We start from the raw sequence: 16,665 nt of genomic DNA on the forward strand, positions 1-16,665 counted from the left end.
AAAGGAAAAGCAACTTCTGAGTCTTGCAAGGGACAAAAGTGGATTCTGAAAGTGTATTTTTCATTTTCCTGCCTGTTTCCTTCAAGCAGCACCACGGATTTCTCCAGATGTAGAGAAAACAGCATTTGCAGATATGTACAAAAGTTTATTTTACAAACAGCAACTACTTTGGAATAACAAAATTGCAAAAACATAGAGCAGCGTTAGAAAACCAGCTCAGGGGGACATTTTCCATCTGAAGCACAATTTAACAGATTTCACTAAGTAAAAATACCCCCAGCCCTTCCCTCAACCCCTCCCCAACCATTCTCTACCTGATGGAATTTCTTTATAAACCAGTGACTAAAGATATGAAAGATTTTAGTGAGAGTGCAGTAATTTTTGATAACTACAATTAATTGTTTGACCATACTTCTATTACCTTTTCCTGGCCTTAAAAAGTCAAATTAGATCTGAAATACGATAAAAATTTGATTCTGTAGCAATATTTTCTCTAATAGGTATTGAATAGTAATGGTTATATTTGTATATTTTGTAACACCATGAACCCTCTAGTTCTATTTTCTTAGGGAAAAAAACAAGTTACAGCTGTACTGAAAATGATGAAACTACAACAAATATCATTGAAATGTTTGTTCAGGACTCTGCTGCTGTTAGAAACACATTTGTAAATGTATCCTGGCTTGGGTATTAAATGTACTTAATGCTAAAAAGCATAAAAAGTTTACCAAAGGGTGGGAGGGTTGCATGCAAACACTTTGTCACTAAATTCTTAAGTGCAGGAAAGGGGTAAGAGCAGAGTTTTGGGTACTTCTAGAAAAGTGAAAAACCTCCATGGCCAATCCAATGTCAGGAATGTGCTGTGGGTGGACAGAAATGGAGGCAATCATCCCCATCTCCCTTTGAACTTGCTTTTCATAAGTGTACCAAAAAATCATCAAGTTTTGGGGAGCTTAATTCAATCAAAGAGAGAAGGAATTGATGCCTCAGCGAGAAATTACCACTTTTAATTTTCAGAGCTGCTGGGTCCTGATGAGATTAAGAAAAATAATTTCCAGTATTTGAAAATGAGCAAATGAAAGCATGTCCAGATATTACAGGAAGTCAGTATGGTACAACAGTGCTCATTAATTCTAATCAAACCACGTTGGTTTTGTCACCACAGACCCCAATTTTCAGGTTACATTATGCCAATAAAAATCTGGTTCTCAGAATACAACTTCCTAAACCCCCTCAAAAACTTTACAGATTATTTTAAATCAGCTGAATCAGAATATTGCAAGAATTACTCAATGGTCTTCAGCTTGAATCTGTTTATATTTTTGCAAGGCATTTGCCTGGAACTTAAGAGTAACTTTTGGTACTAAACTTTACTTTGAAGGTGTTGTTCATGTTTTTTTATGAGGCACCCCAGTATTTCTGTAGTCCTGCTTTAACAAGATATAGTTCAATATCTGCAATATCAGTATCTGATATTCCTGTGGTGCATGGGATACAGAGCTTTTATAAAGGAACCTTTATGGCTGGTTTTCTCAAAAAATTATCATCATGTCAGTGTTTCAAAGAGTGCTTTGGACAAACTCATGGCTTACAACATTTAAAATGTGTTGAAGGATGCCAAGCACGGTAATAGGAACTGAAAATCAGTCAGGAAGTGTTTAGAAACACATTTTTAGCCTCTGAAGGACATTGCTGTGTATCACAAAATTCCTCTTTTAAACATAAAAAGTTTAGACAGGTTGGATATTAAGCTCCAAACTCATTCATCACACTTTTGCTCACTGCTTGTCAGTTTGACAATTCCCACTGGGCACCAGCTCACCTTTTCCAGCACAATTCCAGAACACCACAGTTCAGGAGGGATTAAGACAGAGTGGCAGGCTTTGTTTTCCTCACCTATTTCCTGTACAGAATGCAATAATCAACAATCAAGACAGAATGGAAACAGCTTCCAGCAATAAAAAAAGCATTTTCATCAACTAGAAATGGCAGCCTTTTTAAGAAATTGACTTCACAGTTTAATAGTTGCTAGCACATCTCTCCTAAGGTGTTTATAAACAGACTTGAGGACAGTCCTGACTGCTGCACCCAAAAAGCGGCAGCAGCAATTCACCTAAGTGTAATACATGGCTTGGAAAAGCTGATTCAAGGAAACCAAACTGGGGTTTTTTTAATTATTACTTTGTAAAAGTTGCATTTGACATAAAAAAAAAATAAAAAATAACATCAGCTGTCGAGCTCAGTCCTTCTCTCTGCAAGCAGAGCTGAATTCACTGTTAAACAGGAAAGTTTCAGCTAATTCAGCAAACAACCTTCACTTGTGACACTGTCAGAAGAGTTTCTTTGAATATAACACTGAAAAAAGTGTGGAGCAGAGTTTCCATCCTCCAAGGAACAGCCTCAGCTGTATCTGCTGCTCTCACTGGGGCTCCTGTTGTTGGAGTAGCTGCGATCGCTGTCGCTGTCGGAGCCGTAGGATCTGCAGAGAGAAAAAAAAGATTTAAATGCCCCAAAGCTGCAGCTTGAGCTTCAAATTGAAAATTGCATCATGTCAAAAAATTGTCACAGATAAGGAAACACACCAGTCTTTTACAGGATTGTATTTCTTGTAAGTGAAGGGTTCATTAAAGGATACTCAAAATGGAAATAATCATTAAATTCATGTGGTAAAAACTCGGTGTGACTCAAGTCAAACTGTTTGTAACTTCTTGCTCTGTTACAGCTAAAAACCATGCAAAATGAATGTTTTTATAAAAGCTAATTGAGCTGAGTGAGAAATGTATTCAACAAGTGGAATCAACAAGAAGTGCAAGCATTTCTCAACTAGGATAATTTCACAAATCCTTGATTTATATATTTTATTTTCTTGTTTGAAGGAGGGTCTTAAAACTCAGGCCCCATAAGCACAACAGAGGTGTGTTTGTGTGTCTGCAGTGTGGAAATTGTATTTAAAATGTTTTGGCTCCTCCAGACAAATTCCAGGCTCAGCACCTGGCCAAATGTCAACACAGAGCCCAGATGGTTTCAGACAAGCCACAGGACACGTTCAGATTACACAGAACAAGCTTTCAGAGATTTTCCAGCCCCCTGCCTGTAAGAGAAGCTTTCTAAGTGAAAGGTGAGCGTTTCCTAATCTCACACTGAAGCTCCTCAACTTAATAAAGCAATGGTTTTTAAGTTTATTTTCACATTCTTCATTAAAACTCATTAATTTTCCCTCCAACGCAAGATGAAAGTTGTCTTGTGCAAATGGGTGAGAGCAAAGTCCATTAAGAGTTGGTATAAAGCTGTGAAAAAATTCATATGAGGAGAGGATGAAAATGTACAGTAGTCTTAGCAACTTGATTTATTACTAATAGAGGGTATATTAAAAGCTATAAAACAAATCATCAGTGATATTAAATGTATCTACAACTTTCCATATCTCTGATCTCTCTGAAATGTGCTCACTTACACTTATATAAATCCCCTGGACTGAGGAGAATAAAATTTATTCTAAACTCAGCAGATTTGCAGGTAAAAATATTCTTTCAAAATACATTCTACAAAGTTAAAAATTAAATCTGGATTGCAGCAAAACTTTTAAGTTTCCCTTCCAGATTGTTTTAGATCCACTTCTGCAGCATAACCAAAAAGAATTTACCATACAGTGGAATTCTTTGCATGCCATGCAGCTTTTAATCCATAAGAGAGCACTTGAGTTAAATCTTGTGAGCTATGTGGGTTTTAAGAAACACTTTGTATTGTTTAAAGAATATAATAAATCAAATCATAGAATCATTAGGGTTGGCAAAGACCTTTGAGGTCACCAAGCTAACCCAGCCCCACTGTCTTCATTATTAAACCATGTCCTCAATGCCATTGCCACAAGTTTTTAACACTTCCAGGGATGGGGACTTCATCATTTCCCTGGGAAAAGGTGCTAATTTTGAATGCATGGATACAATAAACTGGAAATCAACTTTTCCTTATCCTGGCTGCTTCCCCATCCTCATATTTGGAATGTCAGGACTTCCAACTTCCTCGCTCGCATGCACGCTCTGATTTTAACTGGAATTTGGTCTGAATTATTACTTTTGCTGAGTGTATTTCTTATTCTTATGGGAAAAAAGCATCACCCTGGCCTTGTTCAACACCCTCTGTTTGTGTTCAGCGAATCCTTGTGCAGCCCAGCAGGGTCAGACCCACCTGGATCTGCGGTCGTAGCTCCGAGATCTCCGGTAGCTGTCGCTCCTCTTGCTCCTGCTGCGGCTCCTGCTGTAGTAACTGTCATAGGTGTAGGACCTGCTTTAAAGGGGGGAAAATAATACTGAATTCACAATTTCTGGTCTAAAATGCTGTTTTAAATGGTATTTATATAGACATATGAGGGGATGTATAAGAATTACTGTCAAGGATGTGGCAAACAATTCTACGCTTTATAAAGGTTTCAACACAACAACAATCTTCAAAGTAACAATAAAACTCTCAAATTTTATTAGGAAGGACGTAGTAAACCTTTATCAAGCTTTGTGCTGTCCCTTTTTTTCCTAGTAAAATTCTTCTTTGCTGATAATTCGGAAAGCAAGCCAAGTAATGTGTTCACTGCTACTTATAGCATTACCTACAACTGTAATGCCAGGATGGTTTGGTTATTTTCAACTTTTGAAAGCATCTTGTGTTCATTTTGCTTTGATTCAAGTTGCCATCATGATGTTATAGTAATAGTTTTATGTACTACAGATCCCTGGAAGTGTCCAAGGCCAGGCTGGATGGGGCTTGGAGCACCCAGGTCTAGGGGAGGGTGCCCCTTCCCATGGCAGGGGATTGGATCATCTTTAAGGTCCTGTCTAACTCAAACCATTCTGTGATTCTATGAAATAAAAGTAATCTTAAAAAGTATTTTAATAAATAAATATGTATTTAGGTATGTATTTGTATTAGAGTGTGTATAATAAAATAGGTAGTATGCATGATATGTAATAGTTTCATATACAATAATTATATAACGTCTATTTTAAAGAAATGTAAATAAAAGTACTTATACTATGATGATTTGATGGGCAGCACATTTCTTGCAGTTTGTAAAAAAGGACAATCTGATGCCTCAGGTTTTCATTTTTGTATTTCTCAGATTCTGTGCTGCTTTAGTGTGTGGGTCTGAGCTTCACATCAGGGCATGGTGAGCTCTTTGCACAGAGCAGGGAGACAAAACAATTCCTGCTCCAGCTGGGCACCAAGGACAAATGATCCAAATCTCAGCCCAGAGCACAAACACCGTGGGCTGGAGAGAGAAAAACAAGCAGGGTGGGACTGCCTGGGCTAAAGCTGGAATGGGACAATGAACTGCAAGGTGCAAATGGAGCAGAACTGATCCAAGGGAGAGACCCCGGGAGCGCTCGTGCATTTTGGGGCCATTTTGGTTCATCTTGGGTGCAGCCCTGGCTGGGCTCTGGTGCTGCCCAAGGTGCATCCATGGAGGAGATCCTTTAAATAAATCCCTGCTTTATTCTTTAGCTCTGTCCAGCCTCTGCTCTAGGTCAGCTCTCACAAGGCATCAAATCCATACCTGGACCGACTGTGGTGCCCATAGGAACTGCTCCTGGATCGGCTCCTGCTGTAGCTCCGGCTGACAAAATCAAAACCACAGAGGGATTTTTAGTCAACAGAAACCAGAAGTGCTGAAGAGAGCAGGGGGAGAGGGGGAACAAGAGGAGGAGAACACATCTGGCACAGTTTGTAGCTGGGTGAACTCACCTACGGCTCTTGTAGCTGTGGTAGGAGCTGCTCCGGCTCCTGGAGCGATCCCGGCTGTACCAGCCCCGGCTCCGGCTCCTCGAGTAACTCCTGGACCTACAACCAAGGGCACAGGAGAGAACACAGCTGAGGAGAGCAGCAGAAAATAGGAACCAGAAGAAGTTAAGAAACTTTAGCTTGCTAGCTAAATATTTATTCCATACTCGCTAGATGATATGGCCACTGAGTTAATCCAAGGGCTGGAGCCCCTCTGCTCTGGAGCCAGGCTGGGAGAGCTGGGAATGTTCCCCTGGAGAGGAGAAGGCTCCAGGGAGAGCTCAGAGCCCCTTCCAGGGCCTAAAGGGGCTCCAGAAGAGCTGGAAAGGGACTTGAGACAAGGGATGAAGGGACAGGACAAGGAGGCCACTTCACACTGGCACAGGGTGCCCAGAGCAGCTGTGGCTGCCCCTGCATCCCCGGAAGTGTCCAAGGCCAGGCTGGATGGGACTTGGAGCACCCTGGGATAATGGAAGGTGTCCCTGCCCATGGATGGTGTTTCAGGTCCCTTCCAACCCAAACCATTCTGTGGTTCTATAACACAGGGCTGTTAAAAAACAAAACCCACAACCTGAAAAGCATTCCTTGAAATGACAAGAACATTCAATCTGCCAGGGCTGGCGGTGGGAGCAGCACACGCCTCTCACCTGTATGAATATGTAGAACTTCGGGATCGACTTCTCGAGTGACTGTAGGATATGGACCTGGTTCTGTGTCTGGATTTAGACTCAGATTTGCTTCGTGACCTGCTGAGACTCCTGGAAGGGCTGTTGTCATCCCTGCTCGGAGATTCTTCCTCACTGGAACTTTCTTGGTTCCTCGGCCGACGATTTAGCCGGGCTGTTTTCCTCACTTCATCAAAGAGAGACCCAGGCCTCACTTTATTTTTTGCTTTTATTTCAATTCTTAAACCTGCTGGTTTAGGCTCTGGTGCTGATGCTACATTTTTAACCTCCGTGGTCATACTGATTGTTGCTGGTTTTAAGTTACCAGCACCTTGCAAAGGCTTCCATTTATTGTCTATCATGTTGCTTGGTGTATTTTCAGAAATTTCACTTTTTAAACTACAGTCTTTAGCACCAGACACAGGGGCAGAGTTATTTTCTTGCCTTCCCGTTTCTTTTTCTTCTTTAATATTAGTAAAGTCTCTTAAGTTGTTTCCCAGTTTGACAGCATCTTGCTCAGGGGTCTCAACCTGTAACTCTTTTTTTACACCAGCACTTAAAGGTTTAGCAGTGAGAATGACAGGAGACAAAACATCCACATCCACCTTCCCTGGCGAGTTACGATCCGGAGTACAAATCTCCATGTTGTCATCTGTCTGAATGACATCTTCCAGCCCATTCTGGTTATTTTCTTCAGCTTGTTTAATCTCACTCTTGCAGGCAGCCACGTTTATTCCTGAGTTTAAAATACCAGTTGAAGTGCTGGTTTCAATGGGCTCTTTATTAAGGTTGCTGCGATCTGGCGAGGCCCCACATGTGGTGTTTTTATCTAAAAGGTTTTCATTCACACATGACTTTTCACCATTTCCCATTTTATCTGTGACTATTTCATCCTTTTCATAAACTTGTTTTTTATCCTTTATGTCCCTGCTAAGCTGCTTTTCTTTTTTATCATCCTTGGTAACCGGCTTTTCATTTATCTCATCATCCTCTTCTTCCCCAAACTCAAGGGGGGGCTGCCAATGAAACATTTCTTTTCTTTTCTGGACTTTGTGTTTTTTCTCCTTTTTACCTTTCGATTTTTCTTTTGCTTTTTTGGAATGTGATTTTTTAGGAGTCTTTTTCAAGCCACGTTTGCGTTTTTTCAACTTGCCTCGAGTGTCTGCTGAGCTGGAACAAGAACTCTCAGACTCAGAAGATGACAACTGTTTGCTTGTCTTCCACGTGCAGTCAGAACCCAAAAAGCCCTCTGAGGAATTGGATTGTTTTTTTATCCTTTTGGTAACACTAAGCTCTGTGTCAGACCCTGAGGTGGCCTCTCCTTCTTCTTTCCCAGAGGAGGGTCTGGAATCTCCCCTGTTATGCTTTGCCTCTCCTCTTTCAGAGTTGGACTCCGAGTCCCATTTGCTACCTGAGTAGGATTTGCGTTTTGTTTTTGCACCACCTCTGGGCTGCTCCGAGCATTTCTCCTTGGCTGCTTTCTTTTTGGAGTGATCACAATCCCGCTCACCCTTGCCTTTCTCCTCCCCTCTCTCACAACTTAAGCTATTTTTATCCTGTTTCTCAGCATCCCCTTCTAAAGGAAAGCGGCTTTCTTTTTCTTGGACCGCTTTGGCTTTGGCAGAGCGCTCGCTGTCGGAGGACAAGTCTGAGGATGACAAACTGTCGCTCTCCTTCAACCCTTGGGAAGACTCATCGTAGTCCTTTGGATGCTTGTAAGGCAAAGTGCTATCAGAGCTCGTTTCCTGCCTCAGTTTGAGGCCCCGAGCTTTGGGATCGCTGGATTTCCTTTTGCTCCTGTGCCTGTCCTCATCGCTGAGGGAATAGTCGGACGTGGACTCGCTGTACCCTGACCTGTCACTGCGGTATTTACTGGGGGACGGTGACCTGCCAGAGGAAGGAGATTTCGTCCTGGAGCTCGATGGGCTTCTAGACCTTGAGTAAGATCTTGAGTAGGAGCGGCTTCGAGAGGACCTGCTCCTGGACCTGGGCCAGCTCTCCGAGCTCCTGTCGCTGCGGCCTTTGGAATAAGCGCTCCGCTCGCTCTCGGAGCTCCTCTCCTGCTTGCGGTAGGAGGAAGAAGTGTTGGCCTCCTTAACCACCACTAAATTGTAATTAGTTTGGGTGGGAATTAAGTGGGTTGTTTTAGCTTTCATCTCCTGAATTCGCTCATACGATGGCTTCCAAGGTTTCTGCCCAGGTTTCCACCTTGAAGGTGGGGGACTGTCACTTAAGGGTATGACAGGGAGGTTTTCTGGGACAACTGGTGGCACGATAACTTTGTCACTGGGCAGGATCACTGCTCGGACAGGCTCAGCAGGCTTGGTCAGCTTAGTGTCATTTAACCGTGCTGAAATATTCCGTGGAGAATTGGGAACAGTCTTTTGCTGCCTGGGGTTAGAACTTGACCGCGACCTACTTCGAGATCGCAATGATTTAGAGGCTGATCTTGATCTGGAACTTCTTCTGGAGTAAGACCTTGATTTAGATCTAGACCTGGATCTGGACCTGTAGTACGATCGAGACCCTCTGCTTGATAAAGATGACAAGCTCTGGTCTTCCTTATCAGATTTAGACCAGTCCCTCCTGGATGAACGCCTGGAAGACAATGAGGAAGAACGAGATTTCCTCTCGCGATCGCAAGATGATTTTGTCCTCCTGTGGAAGGAATGAGAGGATTCTACATCTGATGAGGCTGATGTTTTCTTTTTCTTCGTTTGCTTGTGCTTCTTGAAATGCTTCTGCTTTTTAGATTTCTTTTTATGCTTCACTTTCTTCTTCTCTTTCCTGTGCTTCTTGTGATGGCTGGAGTATCTCACAGTGCTCAGATCAGCATAACCGTTATGGGACCAAGACCTGGATCTCCGGGATGCACTTCTCTCATCCCATCTGCTGCTACAGGGATCACTCAGCCTGGAAAACAAACAAAGAAACCCCAGACTAAAGCAAAAGCTTTAAAAACATTTATCTAAATTAAGTATTTTTAAACTTAATTTTAAATAAGTTTATATAAACCCTAGCACACATTTTATTACCAGAGAATTGCTTTGAGATCCTTACACTCATTCCAAGATGTAGAACTACATCACTATCAAGAGCTACTTCTCCCCAAGAAATAAATCACCTAAAACAAGCAAGTTTTGCATGTTTTAGGACCTGTGTAAAGACATATAAATTACCTCAGTCTGCAGGACTTTGACCTCTACAAAACAGGATCCTAAAACCATATTTAAATACAAGTTTTAAAACATCTCAGTACATAAAAAAGAATAATCTGAAATATTTTCAATTATACACTACTAGTTATATATAATATTTTTAAGTTTTCCGTTAAAGATTGATCTCCTGTAATTTGACAGAAGCTCATATTTTGTATCAAGCCATCAGGAATTCTGGAGAGCTGACTTCCATCCATCACACAGTTTGTACATGCTGGAAGAACATACAACTAAAACAATAAAGGCTTAGTGGATTTGATTGTTTGACTCCAAAGAAACCGTGCAATCCACTTTGAGGAGAAGGAAATCGCTGAATCCTTAAGGTTGGAAAAGATCTTTAAGATCACCAAGTCCCACCACCTGGTTCAGCACTAAACCATGTTGTCAGGTGCCACATCCACGTTTTCTGAGCACTTCCAGGGGTGGTGACTCCACACTTCCCTGGGCAGCCTGCTCCAGCGTTTTCTGTGAACAAAATAACTCCCTAATATCCAATCTATCCCTGGCACAACCTGAGGCTGTTTGTACTGCTGTGGTTACATCCACACAACCAACGAGGGCTTCCCAAAGGCCAGGACACCTCAGAGCTGTGGGGGTGAGGCTCTTACTTGTCTCCTTTGCTCCACTTCTCGCCGCTGGGGGCTCGGTACGTCCGCAGCCTCTGCATCTCCTCCTTCCAGTGGGGAGGGGTCTCGCTGCTCTCCTCGTCGTCCGACTCGGAGCAGGAGCGCGACCGCGGCGGGGTGTGATAGCGCTGGGACAGCAAACACACACAGCAAGGCTTTCTTACAAAACTTCTGCAACTTTAATGCTTTTTATATAGACTTCTAAGCCTGAGAGAGGCCAGCAGCTCAGCCAGCTTTTGGAAACGTGAAGGGAAGAGTCAAGGAGGAGGCCATGGATCCCCTTTCGGAATAACGCGATTATTGCAGATAACCACGCTTGTTTTTAAAGCACAGATGTTTCATTTCAAACTCTTCATGGTTTGTAGGAGCAAAGACAAGCCTCATTTCAAAAGTTACTGCTGTTCAACTCTTCAGAAATGGGAATCGCTTTAAAGCAATTAAAAAAATAAAAAACTGAACGTAAAAAAAAAATCACCAAAAAAACCCCCAAAACTCTTTCACAAAAAAGAGCAATGAAGCTTCACATTATAAAAAAATTATACTCAGGCAGAGAATTTAAGTAGGCAACAAGAACTACTTGTGCAGCAGAGAAAGAAGAACTCTGCTACTGCTAACTCATTATTTTCCATTACCCAGTGGGATACACACTTAGGTAAATTCTGTGAGGAAATCAGATCCTCCTTGACTCAATAAAAGCACATCTGGGTTTGACTCAATTATTTTGAGCCACTTATAAAAGCAATAAAATGAGTGAAAAAAAAGCATTGTCCCAGAATAAAATGACAAAGATGCATGTATTTATTTATCCAGGTAATTGCAGAAGGTTTTAAAACATCCTTCTTATATAAAAAAACAAAATCAAGATAACTTGAGATTCCCTATTGTTTCAGCTGAAACAATGACTACATAAAAACCAGCTTTTACAGAAGAATGGCCTAAAAGATTGCAGGGTGTCATGGATCTCCCTAATTCTCACATTTTATACTCTGGAGACTGATGGAACCTACAAACAATTATTTTGAAAAACATCACACCTGGACAGAAGCTGTGCTAATAAAGACTATAAGAGGTGGAATAAAAATGTGTTTCTGCAACTGCCAGCCCTAAATGACACCTTTTTCATTCTTAATTTTGCTGAGAGGGTGCCAAAATGATGAAAAAAAAAAAAAAAAGACAGAAACCCCCAAAATCTGTCAGAAGCCAATTCTACTCTGCCTTAAGATATTTTTCCCCAAGTCTTTATTTACATAAGTATTCCCAAACATTCCATTTAGGCATTTTTTTGTCCAAACAATCTTTAAGTTAAAAGAAGTCACAGGAAGGATGGAAAAGAAGTGTTATAAAATCAACTACCTGACAGGATTTCAGTGCTTTCTAACTGGATCCTACAACATGTAAATACAGTGTCACACAAAACCCTCCAGGGAAATTCAAAGCTCAAAGTCATGGGTGTTACTCTGGGTGAGAGGAAATAAAGAAATAAATAAAATTGTCACATACTATTGTGCCTCTTCCTTTAATTTTTCGTCCAGATTTAGAGACTGATGGTTTCTGGTCAGTCAGAACTGGTGCAGCATCAAGAAGCTTCCTAAATAAATTAATAAAGTATGAAGTTACACAGCAAAAAACACAATTAACTTACAATTAGTTTAACTTAAAAATGAGAAATATTCATCATTGTATTCATTTTCAGACAGAATTCAGTGTTTTTTTCAAGAAACAAAGCAAGAGAGTTCTGCAACAAAAGGCAAATCAACATGTATTTGTTTCCAACCAAATGTGCAGCCTGATCTCTTGACACAAAAATTAATGCTAACAATGAACTTGCAAAACACTGTCACAAGAGGTTAACTTGTGTTTGGGGCACAAATCCTGAACACAACATGGGCAGAAGAGTTTTGGGATCTCAGTTCAGGATAGTTCACAGGTTCTGAAGCTTTGCTTCTTTCAGCCTGTGTAATATTCCCAAAAATAGTGAGGAAATCTTTGGGAATGTGAGTGATGTTCCAAGGAAAGACTTACAGGAGACTGTACCATTAAGGGAATATAAAACCCCAACACCAAACAAAAACCCAACACCCCCAACACACCCAACACCCCCAACAAACCAAACAAACCCAACACTCATTTTAGAGCTAATCTACTCTATAAATCTATATTATTTATAATAATCTAATAATATAATAAATTACTGTATTAGCTAATCTACTGGATTAGCTCAGCTACAAAAGCAATGAAATTTTACAGTGGAGGTACAAAAACACATTGAAAGCATCTCATGAACTTGTAACTTCCTTTGTAGCAAAAGAAAAGCATTTTAGCATTTTCTCTTATTCCCAAACACTGCTAAAGCCATGAAATTCCAGGGGATTGATTCTGAACCAAAGTTTCTTCATCAGCCTAAGAAAGATGAAAAATCACCTCTCCCAATCCCAAGTCTCCCTTGCAATCAAGTATTTCCTGTGGTTTGCATTGCGTGATTGCTTCTGAAATTAATCATAAATTGTTTTTAATTGCGTTTGACACCCATAAAGACCAAAGAAATCATCTTGAGATCTTACTAGCACAGGTCACAAGGAAAAGAAACTGTGAAAAGGCCAATGAAATGACCACAGGCAGCAATTCTGACACTGCAGTCAGCAGCACCAGCAAGAGAATGTTAACAGGAATATTTCATGCACAGATTTCAGCAAGTCAGAATAAAAAGCTCAGAGTTCCTTACGGTTCAGGCTCTACATTGACAACAGGCACATCTCTTCTGAGCAAAAATCTATTTTCAGGCACTGGGGGGATTTCCTCAGGACGTACCACGGGCTTGTCCCGCTTGGTGCTAAGGTCGACTTTGTCTGCGCCGTCGCTCTTGTCAGAAAGGCTGCTGAGGGAAAGAGCAGGGTGAGAAATCACAGTTGGCTGGGAAATCCCTTGGCCAGCTGGGTTCCAAGAGAAGAGGCATCAAACTTAGAGTTGGCTTAAAAACCAAGATGTGTTCTGTCGCAGACATTTTTCACAGAAATCCTTTCTTTGAGACTTGTTCGTTTTCTGGGAAGCAAGGGCCCCCAGAAAGAGAATGTAAACAATTGTTATCAGCTGCTGTGGAATGCAATAGGATGCACCTATTTTGATTAGTGATTGATTCATGTTCCCATGTTTATAATTAATAGCCAATCACAGGAGCAAGCTGGGGACAGAGACCCTGGACACAACTTTGTTAGAGATTCTTTCTTTTCTATTCTTAGCCTAGCTAGCAGCATCTGCAACCTCTGTCTTTATTCTATTTAGTATAGTAATAATATATTATATATCATATATCAATAAATCCAGCCTTCTGATCAAGAAACAAGATTCTTGTCTTTCTCTCACCATAGAGACCTTCAACAGGTCCCTGTAATAGTGTTCCACAACCCATTTTAGGCTAAAGAGAGGATGGGCCATTATTACTGGAGAGAAAGTTCAGTTCTTGCTTTACAGCAAGTAATTCTGCTTTTCATTTACACCTTGTGAGATATTTTTAAAATATAATCAAATATATGTCCAAAGTTCTGCAGTTTGCCTGAAGTCTCACTTTTACACAGGTGTGCTGAGCCCTGTGGAATTTAGTAATTTCAACATCACTCTTGCTTTTATCTACTAAGATCTTCCTTTTAATAGAAAACTCAACAAGCTCAACTTTAGGGTTTTTTTGTTTGTTTATAAAATCATGCAGCAAATCCTAAATTTAAAAGCATTTTCCTATTTACTGCTTGAGCACTTCATGAAAACAAAGCAGAATTGCCCAGATTTTACTGCAATTGTTAGATTTTAGAGACCAGTCACCGTCTTTGGCTTGAGGTTCGCTTGCACCTTGGATCCTCCTTCTTCCTCTCCTCCTTCCTTCGTTTCCTGGACTGTTTGGTTTTAGCTCTTCTTTTCCTCTTTTTCCTCCTGCTCCTTTCATTCTCAGCCTCACTCTCAGAGGAGGATTCTGAAGAGCTGGATGCACTGGAAGAGGACTCTGAGGCTTCTGAGTCAGAGCAAACTTTCTTCTTCTTCTCCAAAGCTTGAACAGACATTTTCAATTGACACTGTGCACACGTGTGTGCATGTAAAAGCACAAAGCACATCATTTTATAGATGTATAAATACACAAATGGGCCATTTTAGAAAAACTCTGAACTTTTTCACAATATCAAAGAATCAAAAATTCATCTGACTGTTCCCAGTCTAAATCCACGTTGGTATTATATGAATATTTTCCAGCAAAGACAGAATACACAGATAAGCAAAGACCACTTATAGTAAAAAAATTAGGTACTTTTAGAAACAATGCACAGGCTGCAAATCAAAGATTAAGAATAAATTAGTTGCTGGCCCAGTTGCGTATTTTTTATTTTTAAAATTTTGTTATTGCCTCTTTTCTGCATCCTCACACATTTACACTAGAGCTCCTCTTGACTTTCTCTAAAGGAGATAAATTACCACCTTATCCTAAGGAAAATCAGAAATTAGGTAGAAAATGCAAACTTTCACAGAGACTGTCCAAACATATATTTAAGATCATTTATTCTCTATGAATCTTCATGAAAAGGAAAATAAGCTTGACCACATATATTGCATATACTGACTTTACAGAATCTTAAAATAAACCTTTTATTTAAGTGTACAAAATCCAACTTTAAGAAAAGTGCATTTGTGTCTCCCTCTTTCAAAAAAACAGAGAATTAATTTTTGATTCCTTTTTCAGTATGTCATGCCAACCTCTAACATGAACAGGGGACAAATGGTGAGGGCAGAAATTATTTTTTTGTTGCTGTGCTTTCCTCTCTTACACCAAGATTTACATTTTACAGGCTTGCAAGAATTAATTAAGATTCTGCATGTCTACCATAATGATTTTTAGCTGTTAGTGGAATTGTACTCTGGGGACATGAGTGTTGGATTAAGCCCTTTTCTGACCCACTCATTTCTGTTTAAACTTCTGATACATCATCAGAATGTTTTTTCAAATCTAAGTGATTGCAGTTGCTCCTGTTCTGATGGAAATCCCCGAGCTCCCAGGGTCACACTGGTACAATTATATTGATTAAACTCCAGCAGACCTTGAGTTCTTCCCTATGTGCTTCAAGAACTGAAGCCACCCTGAGACCCACACAGAACAACAGGAACTCTGTCATTGGGAAGCTCCCACACCTTCTGGGTGATTTCTCATGGACAGCTCCTCACAGCACTGACTGCTCCTTCCTCACAGCACAGCCAACAAACCCCAACTCCCTTCTCAACAGCTGAGCCCTCTTTTATAGCACTCAAGCTCACTGGGCACAGCTGTGGCCTGTTAAGGGCAGGCCTGTCCCTAATCTTTGGTGATTGGCACAGCTGCAGCTCCTCAGGGGCCAGATCACCTTCTGCACCATCTTTATTTTCTTTCTATCCCACACAGTCATTCAGCAGGTTCTGCAGCACAGCAAGGAGAGATCAGGAACAGCTCCTGGGAGGGGGGGTGTTGGATTAAGCCCTTTCCTGACACAGAGCTGGGGCAACTGAGAGGTGCTTTAAAAACTTTTATTCCATTTTCAGTCTCATGTGAAGGGTGAGACAATACAGATGTTATAATTTGTTATTACAATTAGAGGGTAACTACTGTTTAATTATAACACCTTATAAGTATTTCTTGGCCTATCAGCTTTAGCCACACCATGCTGAAAATGCCTTAAAGCAAATCATCTAAAATTACCCCTCCTGGGTCTCACTACAATGCATCTTTCTGAGCTCTATTTCTCCAAAGTATCCAGTCTTATTTGCAAGGTTATCTTTTGAAACTTGTTCCATTTCTCTCTCAGCAATGTCTGTCCATTCCATGGCATTTCTCAGTCAGCATTTCTCATCTCAAGGTTTGCATACAGATGCACACACTGTGTGAGCCTTCTGTCAGGCTTGGAGAATTCCCTACAAATCCATTTTCCACACATGAACATCACTAATTTGGGAATGCTGAATTAAAATTAATGAATAATTTTGGGAACTCACCATCCCTGGCTGAGCTGGCGAGCAGCACCCCGCAGTCAATGACGCGCACGTCTGCGTAGGGCCTGCTGGCCGTGTCGGTTTTGAGATTTTCTATCTGTTCTATGACCTCAAACCCAGAAATGACCAGCCCAAAGACAACGTGCACACTGCAGAAAGGAAGTGTTTACAAAGTACAAAACATCTGTGAATTGCTGTGATTATTTTCCAATTAATTTCACATTTAAAAAGTCAATGTGAGATAGAAACATTGAGCTCTTAATGCGTTAAATAAGGTTTTTTATGGTTTTAAGTTGAACATTGACAACCATGCTAAGATTTTTATGCAATGTGAAACAAAGATCCACTCTGACATCAAGTATTTCCCTCAAAGTGAAGCAGTCTCAT

The 16,665-nt window shown here is 40.8% G+C and overlaps 1 protein-coding gene across 10 annotated transcripts in view; it reads right to left on the reverse strand.

Moving 5' to 3' along the window:
• Window positions 1-1,580: 1,580 nt before the first annotated feature.
• Window positions 1,581-16,665, reverse strand: part of NKTR (natural killer cell triggering receptor) — a 44,219-nt gene continuing 29,134 nt past the window's right edge. For 5 of the 10 annotated variants that reach the window (XM_054273250.1, XM_054273256.1, XM_054273257.1 and 2 more), the window contains 10 exons: window positions 16,282-16,427; window positions 14,095-14,317; window positions 13,004-13,156; window positions 11,782-11,869; window positions 10,264-10,409; window positions 6,420-9,350; window positions 5,737-5,832; window positions 5,549-5,608; window positions 4,189-4,287; window positions 1,581-2,479 (listed from right to left, as the gene is read on the reverse strand). In XM_054273250.1, coding sequence (XP_054129225.1) covers window positions 2,401-2,479; window positions 4,189-4,287; window positions 5,549-5,608; window positions 5,737-5,832; window positions 6,420-9,350; window positions 10,264-10,409; window positions 11,782-11,869; window positions 13,004-13,156; window positions 14,095-14,317; window positions 16,282-16,427 — 4,021 coding nt within the window. In that variant the 3' untranslated portion in view covers window positions 1,581-2,400. The remainder of the gene's footprint in view (window positions 2,480-4,188; window positions 4,288-5,548; window positions 5,609-5,736; window positions 5,833-6,419; window positions 9,351-10,263; window positions 10,410-11,781; window positions 11,870-13,003; window positions 13,157-14,094; window positions 14,318-16,281; window positions 16,428-16,665) is intronic. The other 5 variants (XM_054273255.1, XM_054273254.1, XM_054273253.1 and 2 more) reach the window with 5 other exon arrangements.

Source organism: Melozone crissalis, unplaced genomic scaffold (genome assembly GCF_028551555.1).
Source record: "Melozone crissalis strain CALT ecotype California unplaced genomic scaffold, PUWL_Pcris_2 ptg000016l_1, whole genome shotgun sequence".
In the NCBI taxonomy this organism is placed as follows: Eukaryota; Metazoa; Chordata; class Aves; order Passeriformes; family Passerellidae; genus Melozone; species Melozone crissalis.